General features: G+C 41.7%; 1 protein-coding gene across 1 annotated transcript in view; it reads left to right on the forward strand.

Annotated features, from left to right (window-relative positions):
* Positions 1–14,867, forward strand: part of col6a3 (collagen, type VI, alpha 3) — a 355,278-nt gene that overhangs the window by 198,368 nt on the left and 142,043 nt on the right. The window contains exons 52-56 of the mRNA XM_068036295.1: positions 840–1,478; positions 5,344–5,928; positions 6,989–7,627; positions 11,477–12,061; positions 13,120–13,758. Of these exons, the coding sequence (XP_067892396.1) occupies positions 840–1,478; positions 5,344–5,928; positions 6,989–7,627; positions 11,477–12,061; positions 13,120–13,758 (3,087 nt within the window). The remainder of the gene's footprint in view (positions 1–839; positions 1,479–5,343; positions 5,929–6,988; positions 7,628–11,476; positions 12,062–13,119; positions 13,759–14,867) is intronic.

Here is a 14,867-nt window from a genome sequence, read left to right on the forward strand (position 1 = left end):
TGTGGTCGTTCTTAAACATACTCCTAACATGGTATAAATTTGCTGATTCTGATGAGAATATGTGCACTAAAAATATGTAACCCTGTCATTTAGAATGTAGAGATGAGAAGGAGCATTTCAGCCCATTCTGCTCTGTCTGTTTTTGAGCACATGGTTTGAGTTTTAATCTTTTTCCTGTCATTACCCATGACTGCCTTTCTCTTAAGAGCGAACATTTCCTTAAAATGGCAAAAGCATTGATAGTTAAACGTGAGACATGAAAGGTATCAAGACTTGAAAAGTGTCACACTGGTGCTTTAGGAAGTGTCCTTATACTGGTGCATATTTGATATTGACACTGCCAGAACTAGGCAAAGTGCCCTTGTTATCATGACCCAATGCTGTTGACATGATGCTCGTATACACTGAATAGGAGATCAAAGAATCTCAGAACGTTTTGTTCTTTGTGCATTTGTAGAAATGTTTCTCATATTGAGCTAAGTTGGTCCTCATAGTTCAATGTTATGGATCATATAGGTCCATGTGGATATTACGTATAGCAGCCACGTATGACTATAGGAGTAGTCACTGTTTCCTTTTCAAAAACTACGAAGTTTTAGTAGGTCTTCTCTAACTTGAGGCAACTTTTCTTTGTGATCAATGGATCTGGTTTTGTGCTGGTCCTCCCTGGAGGCCAGAGAAGCACCGAGGAAACATCAGTTATTAAAATCCTATTTGTTGTAGAATTTGGGGAATTTTGTAAAATCTGATTACATTTTAACCTGCCAGTGAAAACAGATTTACCAAGTGTTACTTAATTTCTAAGTACTTTGTATGACCTGATGTGAATTTATTTTCAGTTCTACCAATGGAAATGAGCGAAAGAGACATCGTGTTCCTTATTGATGGATCAAACAATGTTGGAAACACAAATTTGCCCTTTGTCCGTGATTTTATGACAAGAATAATTCAGAACTTGGCCATTGGAAGTGACAAGGTGCGAGTCGGTCTGGCACAGTACAGTGATGACACAGAAGCTGAGTTCTATCTAAACACTTACTCATCAGAAAATGAACTTCTGTCTCATATCAGAAGCCTCAGCCTGAGAGGGGGGACAACAGTCAACACTGGTTCAGCATTGGACTTTGCCATTAAATACTATTTTACTAGTTCTGCAGGAAGTCGAATAAAAGAAAATGTCCCTCAGTTTTTGGTGCTTGTTACTGGTGGAAGGTCCAGTGATGATGTGGAAGCATCAGCAGATGCATTGAAGCGAGCTGCGGTAATGACCTTCGCTGTAGGAGTCAAGCATTCAGACCCAGCACAGCTCGAAGAGATTGCAATTGACCCAAGTTTGATCTTCAATGTAAAGGAATTCCACTCTCTGTCAGATATAGAGAATCAGATGATAATACCATTGACAACACTGACCGTTCCAACAGTTACTATTGTAGAATCAACAATAAGAACCGAAGAGGAAACTGTTCCTCCTGCAGAAGGTACCTGAATTGTGTTTATTGCTTTTTTACAGCTATTACTGCAATATTAGTAGTTTTAGTACATTTACAAACTATTTTTACACACTTGTCAAATATTCTGGAGCCTGTCAAAAATACTACACAAGAATGGAGAGGCAGGGGATTGGGAGGTGTTTCAGTAATTTGTTGTCTGACTTCAGACACTGATCATTTCGGATGAAGTCAACTTGAAACTTGGATAAAGTTTAGAAATCTAATACTGCATCACCACCTTGAGGAGAGTCACTCCCCATGATAGCAGATTTTAGGAACTTTATTCCAGTGCTGCCAGAATCCAGACCCTTCGCAGCAACTCAAAAATCTTCTTTGACAACCAATCGTGGGGCATCGGGAGAGAATTTATGATGGATCCATCCTGGCAAATAGCTTCAAAGACAGGGGAACCAAACTAATTTCATGCAAGCATGATAGTGTACCTGATTAGTAAGCTGTGAGATGGGTGCATTCATCTTTATAAAATGGTTGTAGCACAGACGGAGGCCATTTGGCTTGTCGTGTCTGTGGCACTGTCTGTAAAAGCAGAAACTTTTGTCCAATTTTCTTTTGAAAGCCATGATTGAATCTACCTCCATCACACTCTCAGGCAGTGCATTTCAGATCCTAAGCACTGACTATGTAAAATTAATTTCCTCATGCCGCCATTGCTTCTTCTGCCAATCAATTTAAATTGGTGACCTCTGGTTCTGGATCATTCTTCCAGCAGCAACCGTTTCTCCCTATCTACTCTGTCCAGACCACTCATAATTTAGAAAACCTCTATCAAATCTCCTCTTAATCTTCTCTTCTCCAGGGAGAACAGCCCCAGCTTCTCCAATCTATCCAGGTTATTGACGTTTCTCATCCCTGGAACCATTCTCGTGAATCTTTACTGGACCCTCTCTAATGCCTTCACATCCTTCCTTCAGGGCGGCACAGTGGACGGCGGCACAGTGGCGCAGTGGTTCGCACCGCAGCCTCACAGTCCCAGGGACCCGGGTTCGATTCCGGGTACGGTCTGTGCGGAGTTTGCAAGTTCTCCTTGTGACCGCGTGGGTTTTCACCGGGTGCTCCGGTTTCCTCCCACAGCCAAAGACTTGCAGGTTGATAGGTAAATTGGCCATTATATATTGCCCCTAGTGTAGGTAGGAAGTATGGGATTACTGTAGGGTTAGTATAAATGGGTGGTTGTTGTTCGGCACAGACTCGATGGGCCGAAGGGCCTGTTTCAGTACTGTATATCTAAATGAAAAAAATAAAATAAAAATAAAGTATGGTGCGCAGAACTGGTCACAATTCTCCAATGAAGGCTGAAACAGGGTTTTATACAAGTGTAGCATAGCTTCCTTGCTTTTGTGCACTATACCCATACTTATAAAGCCCAGGCTCCCGTATGCTTTATCAACTGCTTCCTTAACCAGCCCTGCCACCTTCAATGATTTGTACACATATACTCCCAGGTCCCTCTGCTCCTGCATCCCCTTTAGAATTGTACCCTTTACTTTATATTGCCTGTCCTCGATCTTCCTACCAAAATGAATCAGTTCACACTTTTCTGCATTAAATTTCATTTGTCACTTGTCCACCCATTCCACCAGCCTGTCTATATCCTCTTGATGTTTATCACTATCCTCCCTAGAGTTCACGATATTTCCAGGTTTTTTGTTATTTACAAATTTTGAAATTTTGCCCTGAGAACCCAAGTCTAGGTCATTAATATAAATCAAGAAAAGCAGATTTCCTAACACTGACCCCTGGGGACCCCCACTGTGAACCTTCCTCCAGTCTGAAAAACAACCATTCACCACTGCTCTGTTCCCTGTCACTCAGCCAACTTTGTATCCATACTGCTGCTGTCCCTTTTTTTCCATATGCTCTAACTTTTCTGACAAGCCTGTTACGTGGAATGTTATCAAATGTCTTTTAGAAGTCCATGTCCACGACATCAACCACATTGCCCTCATCAACCCTCTCTGTTACCTCATCAAAAAGCTCAAGCAAGTTAGTTAAACATAATTTGTCCTTCATAAATCTATGATGGCTTTCCTTAAATAATCCACATTTGTCCAAGTTACTGCTACCTTTATCCCAAATTATTGTTTTTAAAAGCTTTGCTGCCACCGAGGTTAAACTGACAGGCCCGTAGTTGCTGGGCTCATCCTTCCAGCCTTTCTTGAGCAAAGGTGTAACATATGCAATTCTCCAGTCCTCTGGCACCACCCCTGTATCGATGGAGGTTTGGAAGATTGTGGCCAGTGCCTGCACAATTTCCACCTGAACTTTCCTCAATACCCTTGGAGAAATCTCATCCAGTCTTGGTGACTTAACATTAAGTACAGACAGCCTATCTAATACTTCCTGTTTATCAACTATTATGCCTTGGCTGCCTGTCCAAAATTCCAATGAATGTTCCTGTTGCATTAAGTTCTACATTAGGAGCACCGCATTTTTTTCATTCATAGGTTATGCGCACGTTCCATTATTTCCTCAAAGAAATGTATTACGTTTTTTAAACTTGCCTTTTACAAATCTGTGCTAGCTGTCCTTCAGTAATCCAAGAACTGAGGGTTCTGCTGCCAAAGCTATTGTTGAGAAATGAGGACAACCTTCATAGAAATGTAGCCAAGATGTCCAAAATTGTATATATCAAAATATCTCTTTAGTTCTTCATAATCCACTTGCAAAGTGATAAGCTTGGAAATTACTATTCGGAATATTAGCAGAAGAAAGCTAACCGTGTTCATGGGACATACCTCTGTTCAATGTATTTACATGGACATCAACCCATTTACTTTAAATGGAGAAACATCTGTGCTAAAATAGCAAAGAAAGGAATATCATATAAATAGGTTAACTCTTCAGCCACTAATATCAGCAATACATGTTTCGAAGGTATAATGATATGATCTCAAATGTACAGTATAAAATTCTAATGAGGTTGAACGACAGAGTTTTCTGTAAACATTCACTTAATGGGTTGAAATTTATACTGCTGGCGCCAAAATCAGCGGCGGGCGAAAACAATGGCAGCCCGTCATGTGGGCCGCAGGTCGTGGAGCCGCCGTAATCTTCCCTGCGGCGGCTCATTTAAATAGCCAACTTGGACTGTCTCACCACCGCCCCTAGATGATGTGGAGGGGACGGACTGTCCATTCCCAGCATTTTTAAAGTGCTTCGAGCCTTACCATTCAATTTCAATATTTAAAGAAACATTTCATTAAAAAATTTAAGTACATTTATTCGGCCCTCTCCCACTCCCCCAATAACAATGAAATTAATTATTTGCCCTCTCCCCCCCACAAAATACTTACCTTGTTCACCTGAACATCCCCCCGCAAAGTACATATACTTTAATCTATAATCCTTCCCACCATCCCCTCCATCAATGATATAACATTGACCCTGCTCCGACCCCACCCACCACACTGAGGATCTTACCTCCTACCCCCTCACCACCAGTGTTCTGTCTCGGTTACACGGACGGGGATCCAAAGGCGGGAGTGCTGGCCAGTGGCACAAACATCGCACCGGGACAGATGCCGGGAACGTAGGTCTCATTAATTAATTCATTTTAATTAATTTAAATATTTAAATAGCAGTCCCATCACCGACGTAGGGGCAGCTACCACGAGGTCTCACCGCCGCTGGCAAAATTGGGCTGGGCTTTCCTGGTATTAGGGTGCGTGGTGGACCTCTCCCAGAGGCATTCCCGGCCCCCAACCCCCGCCACGACCCCGACATCGGGGTTCTGTGAAAATCAGCCTGATATTTCCTCAATATACAACTTGACTCTTTTCTCAAATATTTATATTGTATTTTTCTATAATCATTTTATTTTGAATTTCTTCAGCCAGGAAGAGAGATATTGTCTTCCTATTCGATGGCTCTGTTGGAATGGGAAGATCATTTCCTCTAGTCCGTGAGTTTCTTAAGAAAGTAATCCCAGAGCTCGATGTTGGACCTGACAAAGATCAAGTTGCTGTGGTACAATACAGTTCTGACCCAAGACTTGAATTTGGCCTCAATACTTATTCAACTAAAGATGAAATTTTGGATGCAATAAAAAAGCTGAAATTTAAAACAGGAAGATCCCTGAACACTGGTGCTGCACTGGACTATGTCACAAAGAATGTCTTCAGTCCATCTGCAGGGAGCAGAAGAGATGCTGGAGCTTCACAAATCTTGGTGCTCATCACAGCTGGGAAATCCAGAGATGATGTTGGACAGGCAGCAGATGCAGTGAAACAGGCTGGTATAGTGCCCATTGCTATCGGAGCCAAGGGTGCAGACACATCGGAGTTACAACAGATAGTGTCTAATCCTGATTCTGTTTTGAAACTGAGAGACTTCCGGGAATTGCAAAATATTCAACAAGAGCTACTATCTAAAGTTAGACCAGTGTTTGTGGTAGAGGAACCAATTCCTCCTACTGAAGGTAAAATTGTTTGGTAAACTATGAATGATTTGGCTGACTCAAATTTATGCAAGAGAAAATGACAGAATATTTTCGAGACTGTAAGAATGGCCTAACCAAGACTGAGGTTGGACAATCTGTACATTTTACACCAAGTTACTTCACTGGCTGAATTCTAGATACATGCTCCATAGCCACTGCCAATGCTAGCACATTAATATAGTACTGCACAATATTCACTGTGGTAGTTCTTAAACATACTCCTAACATGGTATAAATTTGCTGATTCTGATGAGAATATGTGCACTAAAAATATGTAACCCTGTCATTTAGAATGGAGAGATGAGAAGGAGCATTTCAGCCCATTCTGCTCTGTCTGTTTTTGAGCACATGGTTTGAGTTTTAATCTTTTTCCCGTCATTACCCATGACTGCCTTTCTCTTAAGAGCGACCTTTTCCTTAAAATGGCAAAAGCATTGATAGTTAAACGTGAGACATGAAAGGTATCAAGACTTGAAAAGTGTCACACTGGTGCTTTAGGAAGTGTCCTTATACTGGTGCATATTTGATATTGACACTGCCAGAACTAGGCAAAGTGCCCTTGTTATCATGACCCAATGCTGTTGATATGATGCTCGTATACACTTAATAGGAGATCAAAGAATCTCAGAACGTTTTGTTCTTTGTGCATTTGTAGAAATGTTTCTCATATTGAGCTAAGTTGGTCCTCATAGTTCAATGTTATGGATCATATAGGTCCATGTGGATATTACGTATAGCAGCCACGTATGACTTTAGGAGTAGTCACTGTTTCCTTTTCAAAAGGTTGTTTAAGTTTTAGTAGGTCTTCTCTAACTTGAGGCAACTTTTCTTTGCGATCAATGGATCTGGTTTTGTGCTGGTCCTCCCTGGAGGCCAGAGAAGCACCGAGGAAACATCAGTTATTAAAATCCTATTTGTTGTAGAATTTGGGGAATTTTGTAAAATCTGATTACATTTTAACCTGCCAGTGAAAACAGATTTACCAAATGTTACTTAATTTCTAAGTACTTTGTATGACCTGATGTGAATTTATTTTCAGTTCTACCAATGGAAATGAGCGAAAGAGACATCGTGTTCCTTATTGATGGATCAAACAATGTTGGAAACACAAATTTGCCCTTTGTCCGTGATTTTATGACAAGAATAATTCAGAACTTGGCCATTGGAAGTGACAAGGTGCGAGTCGGTCTGGCACAGTACAGTGATGACACAGAAGTTGAGTTCTATCTGAACACTTACTCATCAGAAAATGAACTTCTGTCTCATATCAGAAGCCTCAGCCTGAGAGGGGGGACAACAGTCAACACTGGTTCAGCATTGGACTTTGCCATTAAATACTATTTTACTAGTTCTGCAGGAAGTCGAATAAAAGAAAATGTCCCTCAGTTTTTGGTGCTTGTTACTGGTGGAAGGTCCAGTGATGATGTGGAAGCACCAGCAGATGCATTGAAGCGAGCTGCGGTAATGACCTTCGCTGTAGGAGTCAAGCATTCAGACCCAGCACAGCTCGAAGAGATTGCAATTGACCCAAGTTTGATCTTCAATGTAAAGGAATTCCACTCTCTGTCAGATATAGAGAATCAGATGATAATACCATTGACAACATTGACCGTTCCAACAGTAACTATTGTAGAATCAACAATAAGAACCGCTGAGGAAACTGTTCCTCCTGCAGAAGGTACCTGAATTGTGTTTATTGCTTTTTTTCAGCTATTACTGCAATATTAGTAGTTTTAGTATATTTACAAACTATTTTTACACACTTGCCAAATATTCTGGAGCCTGTCAAAAATACTACACAAGAATGGAGAGGCAGGGGATTGGGAGGTGTTTCAGTAATTTGTTGTCTGACTTCGGACACTGATCATTTCGGATGAAGTAACTTGAAACTTGGATAAAGTTTAGAAATCTAATACTGCATCATCACCTTGAGGAGAGTCACTCTCCATGATCCCAGATTTTAGGAACTTTATTCCAGTGCTGCCAGAATCCAGACCCTTCGCAGCAACTCACAGATCTTCTTTGACAACCAATCTTGGGGCATCGGGAGAGAATTTATGATGGATCCATCCTGGCAAATAGCTTCAAAGACAGGGGAACCAAACTAATTTCATGCAAGCATGATAGTGTACCTGATTAGTAAGCTGTGAGATGGGTGCATTCATCTTTATAAAATGGTTGTAGCACAGACGGAGGCCATTTGGCTTGTCGTGTCTGTGGCACTGTCTGTAAAAGCAGAAACTTTTGTCCAATTTTCTTTTGAAAGCCATGATTGAATCTACCTCCATCACACTCTCAGGCAGTGCATTTCAGATCCTAACCACTGACTATGTAAAATTAATTTCCTCATGCCGCCATTGCTTCTTCTGCCAATCAATTTAAATCGGTGACCTCTGGTTCTGGATCATTCTGCCAGCAGCAACCGTTTCTCCCTGTCTACTCTGTCCAGACCACTCATAATTTAGAAAACCTCTATCAAATCTCCTCTTAATCTTCTCTTCTCCAGGGAGAACAGTCCCAGCTTCTCCAATCTATCCAGGTTATTGAAGTTGCTCATCCCTGGAATCATTCTCGTGAATCTTTACTGGATCCTCTCTAATGCCTTCACATCCTTCCTTCAGGGCGGCACAGTGGCGCAGTGGTTAGCACCGCAGCCTCACAGCTCCAGGGACCCGGGTTCGATTCCGGGTACTGTCTGTGCGGAGTTTGCAAGTTCTCCTTGTGACCGCGTGGGTTTTCACCGGGTGCTCCGGTTTCCTCCCACAGCCAAAGACTTGCAGGTTGATAGGTAAATTGGCCAGTCTAAATTGCCCCTAGTGTAGGTAGGAAGTATGGGATTACTGTAGGGTTAGTATAAATGGGTGGTTGTTGTTCGGCACAGACTCGATGGGCCGAAGGGCCTGTTTCAGTGCTGTATCTCTAAATAAAAAAAATAAGATAAAAATAAAGTATGGTGCGCAGAACTGGTCACAATTCTCCAATGAAGGCTGAAACAGGGTTTTATACAAGTGTAGCATAGCTTCCTTGCTTTTGTGCACTATACCCATACTTATAAAGCCCAGGCTCCCGTATGCTTTATCAACTGCTTCCTTAACCAGCCCTGCCACCTTCAATGATTTGTACACATATACTCCCAGGTCCCTCTGCTCCTGCATCCCCTTTAGAATTGTACCCTTTATTTTATATTGCCTGTCCTCGATCTTCCTACCAAAATGAATCAGTTCACACTTTTCTGCATTAAATTTCATTTGTCACTTGTCCACCCATTCCACCAGCCTGTCTATATCCTCTTGATGTTTATCACTATCCTCCCTAGAGTTCACGATATTTCCAGGTTTTTTGTTATTTACAAATTTTGAAATTTTGCCCTGAGAACCCAAGTCTAGGTCATTAATATAAATCAAGAAAAGCAGATTTCCTAACACTGACCCCTGGGGACCCCCACTGTGAACCTTCCTCCAGTCTGAAAAACAACCATTCACCACTGCTCTGTTTCCTGTCACTCAACCAACTTTGTATCCATACTGCTGCTGTCCCTTTTTTTCCATATGCTCTAACTTTTCTGACAAGCCTGTTACGTGGAATGTTATCAAATGTCTTTTAGAAGTCCATGTCCACGACATCAACCACATTGCCCTCATCAACCCTCTCTGTTACCTCATCAAAAAGCTCAAGCAAGTCAGTTAAACATAATTTGTCCTTCATAAATCTATGATGGCTTTCCTTAAATAATCCACATTTGTCCAAGTTACTGTTACCTTTATCCCAAATTATTGTTTTTAAAAGCTTTGCTGCCACCGAGGTTAAACTGACAGGCCCGTAGTTGCTGGGCTCATCTTTCCAGCCTTTCTTGAGCAAAGGTGTAACATATGCAATTCTCCAGTCCTCTGGCACCACCCCTGTATCGATGGAGGTTTGGAAGATTGTGGCCAGTGCCTGCACAATTTCCACCTGAACTTTCCTCAATACCCTTGGAGAAATCTCATCCAGTCTTGGTGACTTAACATTAAGTACAGACAGCCTATCTAATACTTCCTGTTTATCAACTATTATGCCTTGGCTGCCTGTCCAAAATTCCAATGAATGTTCCTGTTGCATTAAGTTCTACATTAGGAGCACCACATTTATTTCATTCATAGGTTATGCGCACGTTCCATTATTTCCTCAAAGAAATGTATTACGTTTTTTAAACTTGCCTTTTACAAATCAGTGCTAGCTGTTCTTCAGTAATCCAAGAACTGAGGGTTCTGCTGCCAAAGCTATTGTTGAGAAATGAGGACAACCTTCATGGAAATGTAGCCAAGATGTCCAAAATTGTATATATCAAAATATCTCTTTAGTTCTTCATAATCCACTTGCAAAGTGATAAGCTTGGAAATTACTATTTGGAATATTAGCAGAAGAAAGTTTACCGTGTTCATGGGACATACCTCTGTTCAATGTATTTACATGGACGTCAACCCAATTACTTTAAGTGGAGAAACATCTGTGCTAAAATAGCAAAGAAAGGAATATCATATAAATAGGTTAACTCTTCAGCCACTAATATCAGCAATACATGTTTCGAAGGTATAATGATATGGTCTCAAACGTACACTATAAAATTCTAATGAGGGTGAACGACAGAGTTTTCTGTAAACATTCACTTAATGGGTTGAAATTTATACTGCTGGCGCCAAAATCAGCGGCGGGCGAAAACAATGGCAGCCCGTCATGTGGGCCGCAGGTCGTGGAGCCGCCGTAATCTTCCCTGCGGCGGCTCATTTAAATAGCCAACTTGGACTGTCCCACCACCGCCCCCAGATGATGTGGAGGGGACGGGCTGTCCATTCCCAGCATTTTTAAAGTGCTTCGAGCCCTCCCATTCAATTTCAATATTTAAAGGAACATTTCATTAAAAAATTTAAGTACATTTATTCGGCTCTCTCCCACTCCCCCAATAACAATGAAATTAATTATTTGCCCTCTCCCCCCCACAAAATATTTACCTTGTTCACCTGAACATCCCCCCGCAAAGTACATATACTTTAATCTATAATCCTTCCCACCATCCCCTCCATCAATGATATAACATTGACCCTGCTCCGACCCCACCCACCACACTGAGGATCTTACCTCCTACCCCCTCACCACCAGTGTTCTGTCTCAGTTACACGGACGGGGATCCAAAGGCGGGAGTGCTGGCCAGTGGCACAAACATCGCACCGGGACAGATGCCGGGAACGTAGGTCTCATTAATTAATTCATTTTAATTAATTTAAATATTTAAATAGCAGTCCCATCACCGACGTAGGGGCAGCTACCATGAGGTCTCACTGCCGCTGGCAAAATCGGGCTGGGCTTTCCTGGTATTAGGGTGCGTGGTGGACCTCTCCCAGAGGCATTCCCGGCCCCCAACCCCCGCCACGACCCCGACATCGGGGTTCTGTGAAAATCAACCTGATATTTCCTCAATATACAACATGACTCTTTTCTCAAATATTTATATTATATTTTTCTATAATCATTTTATTTTGAATTTCTTCAGCCAGGAAGAGAGATATTGTCTTCCTATTCGATGGCTCTGTTGGAATGGGAAGATCATTTCCTCTAGTCCGTGAGTTTCTTAAGAAAGTAATCCCAGAGCTCGATGTTGGACCTGACAAAGATCAAGTTGCTGTGGTACAATACAGTTCTGACCCAAGACTTGAATTTGGCCTCAATTCTTATTCAACTAAAGATGAAATTTTGGATGCAATAAAAAAGCTGAAATTTAAAACAGGAAGATCCCTGAACACTGGTGCTGCACTGGACTATGTCACAAAGAATGTCTTCAATCCATCTGCAGGGAGCAGAAGAGATGCTGGAGCTTCACAAATCCTGGTGCTCATCACAGCTGGGAAATCCAGAGATGATGTTGGACAGGCAGCAGATGCAGTGAAACAGGCTGGTATAGTGCCCATTGCTATCGGAGCCAAGGGTGCAGACACATCGGAGCTACAACAGATAGTGTCTAATCCTGATTCTGTTTTGAAACTGAGAGACTTCCGGGAATTGCAAAATATTCAACAAGAGCTACTATCTAAAGTTAGACCAGTGTTTGTGGTAGAGGAACCAATTCCTCCTACTGAAGGTAAAATTCTTTGGCAAACTATGAATGATTTGGCTGACTCAAATTTATGCAAGAGAAAATGACAGAATATTTTTGAGACTGTAAGAATGGCCTAACCAAGACTGAGGCTGGACAATCTGTACATTTTACACCAAGTTACTTCACTGGCTGAATTCTAGATACATGCTCCATAGCCACTGCCAATGCTAGGACATTAATATAGTACTGCACGATATCCACTGTGGTAGTTCTTAAACATACTCCTAACATGGTATAAATTTTCTGATTCTGATGAGAATATGTGCACTAAAAATATGTAACCCTGTCATTTAGAATGTAGAGATGAGAAGGAGCATTTCAGCCCATTCTGCTCTGTCTGTTTTTGAGCACATGGTTTGAGTTTTAATCTTTTTCCCGTCATTACCCATGACTGCCTTTCTCTTAAGAGCGAACTTTTCCTTAAAATGGCAAAAGCATTGATAGTTAAACGTGAGACATGAAAGGTATCAAGACTTGAAAAGTGTCACACTGGTGCTTTAGGAAGTGTCCTTATACTGGTGCATATTTGATATTGACACTGCCAGAACTAGGCAAAGTGCCCTTGTTATCATGACCCAATGCTGTTGACATGATGCTCGTATACACTGAATAGGAGATCAAAGAATCTCAGAACGTTTTGTTCTTTGTGCATTTGTAGAAATGTTTCTCATATTGAGCTTAGTTGGTCCTCATAGTTCAATGTTATGGATCATATAGGTCCATGTGGATATTACGTATAGCAGCCACGTATGACTATAGGAGTAGTCACTGTTTCCTTTTCAAAAACTACGAAGTTTTAGTAGGTCTTCTCTAACTTGAGGCAACTTTTCTTTGTGATCAATGGATCTGGTTTTGTGCTGGTCCTCCCTGGAGGCCAGAGAAGCACCGAGGAAACATCAGTTATTAAAATCCTATTTGTTGTAGAATTTGGGGAATTTTGTAAAATCTGATTACATTTTAACCTGCCAGTGAAAACAGATTTACCAAGTGTTACTTAATTTCTAAGTACTTTGTATGACCTGATGTGAATTTATTTTCAGTTCTACCAATGGAAATGAGCGAAAGAGACATCGTGTTCCTTATTGATGGATCAAACAATGTTGGAAACACAAATTTGCCCTTTGTCCGTGATTTTATGACAAGAATAATTCAGAACTTGGCCATTGGAAGTGACAAGGTGCGAGTCGGTCTGGCACAGTACAGTGATGACACAGAAGTTGAGTTCTATCTAAACACTTACTCATCAGAAAATGAACTTCTGTCTCATATCAGAAGCCTCAGCCTGAGAGGGGGGACAACAGTCAACACTGGTTCAGCATTGGACTTTGCCATTAAATACTATTTTACTAGTTCTGCAGGAAGTCGAATAAAAGAAAATGTCCCTCAGTTTTTGGTGCTTGTTACTGGTGGAAGGTCCAGTGATGATGTGGAAGCACCAGCAGATGCATTGAATCGAGCTGCAGTGATGACCTTCGCTGTAGGAGTCAAGCATTCAGACCCAGCACAGCTCGAAGAGATTGCAATTGACCCAAGTTTGATCTTCAATGTAAAGGAATTCCACTCTCTGTCAGATATAGAGAATCAGATGATAGTACCATTGACAACACTGACCGTTCCATCAGTAACTATTGTAGAATCAACAATAAGAACCGAAGAGGAAACTGTTCCTCCTGCAGAAGGTACCTGAATTGTGTTTATTGCTTTTTTTCAGCTATTACTGCAATATTAGTAGTTTTAGTATATTTACAAACTATTTTTACACACTTGTCAAATATTCTGGAGCCTGTCAAAAATACTACACAAGGATGGAGAGGCAGGGGATTGGGAGGGGATTCAGTAATTTGTTGTCTGACTTCAGACACTGATCATTTCGGATGAAGTAACTTGAAACTTGGATAAAGTTTAGAAATCTAATACTGCATCATCACCTTGAGGAGAGTCACTCTCCATGATACCAGATTTTAGGAACTTTATTCCAGTGCTGCCAGAATCCAGACCCTTCGCAGCAACTCACAAATCTTCTTTGACAACCAATCTTGGGGCATCGGGAGAGAATTTATGATGGATCCATCCTGGCAAATAGCTTCAAAGACAGGGGAACCAAACTGAATTTCATGCAAGCATGATAGTGTACCTGATTAGTAAGCTGTGAGATGGGTGCATTCATCTTTATAAAATGGTTGTAGCACAGACGGAGGCCATTTGGCTTGTCGTGTCTGTGGCACTGTCTGTAAAAGCAGAAACTTTTGTCCAATTTTCTTTTGAAAGCCATGATTGAATCTACCTCCATCACACTCTCAGGCAGTGCATTTCAGATCCTAACCACTGACTATGTCAAATTAATTTCTTCATGCCGCCATTGCTTCTTCTGCCAATCAATTTAAATCGGTGACCTCTGGTTCTGGATGATTCTGCCAACAGCAACCATTTCTCCCTATCTACTCTGTCCAGACCACTCATAATTTAGAAAACCTCTATCAAATCTCCTCTTAATCTTCTCTTCTCCAGGGAGAACAGCCCCAGCTTCTCCAATCTATCCAGGTTATTGAAGTTGCTCATCCCTGGAACCATTCTCGTGAATCTTTACTGGACCCGCTCTAATGCCTTCACATCCTTCCTTCAGGGCGGCACAGTGGCACAGTGGAGGGCGGCACAGTGGCGCAGTGGTTAGCACCGCAGCCTCACAGCTCCAGGGACCCGGGTTCGATTCCGGGTGCTGTCTGTGCGGAGTTTGCAAGTTCTCCCTGTGACCGCGTGGGTTTTCACCGGGTGCTCCGGTTTCCTCCCA

The sequence above is a fragment of the Heterodontus francisci genome, chromosome 7 (assembly GCF_036365525.1).
Source record: "Heterodontus francisci isolate sHetFra1 chromosome 7, sHetFra1.hap1, whole genome shotgun sequence".
Classification (NCBI taxonomy): domain Eukaryota; kingdom Metazoa; phylum Chordata; class Chondrichthyes; order Heterodontiformes; family Heterodontidae; genus Heterodontus; species Heterodontus francisci.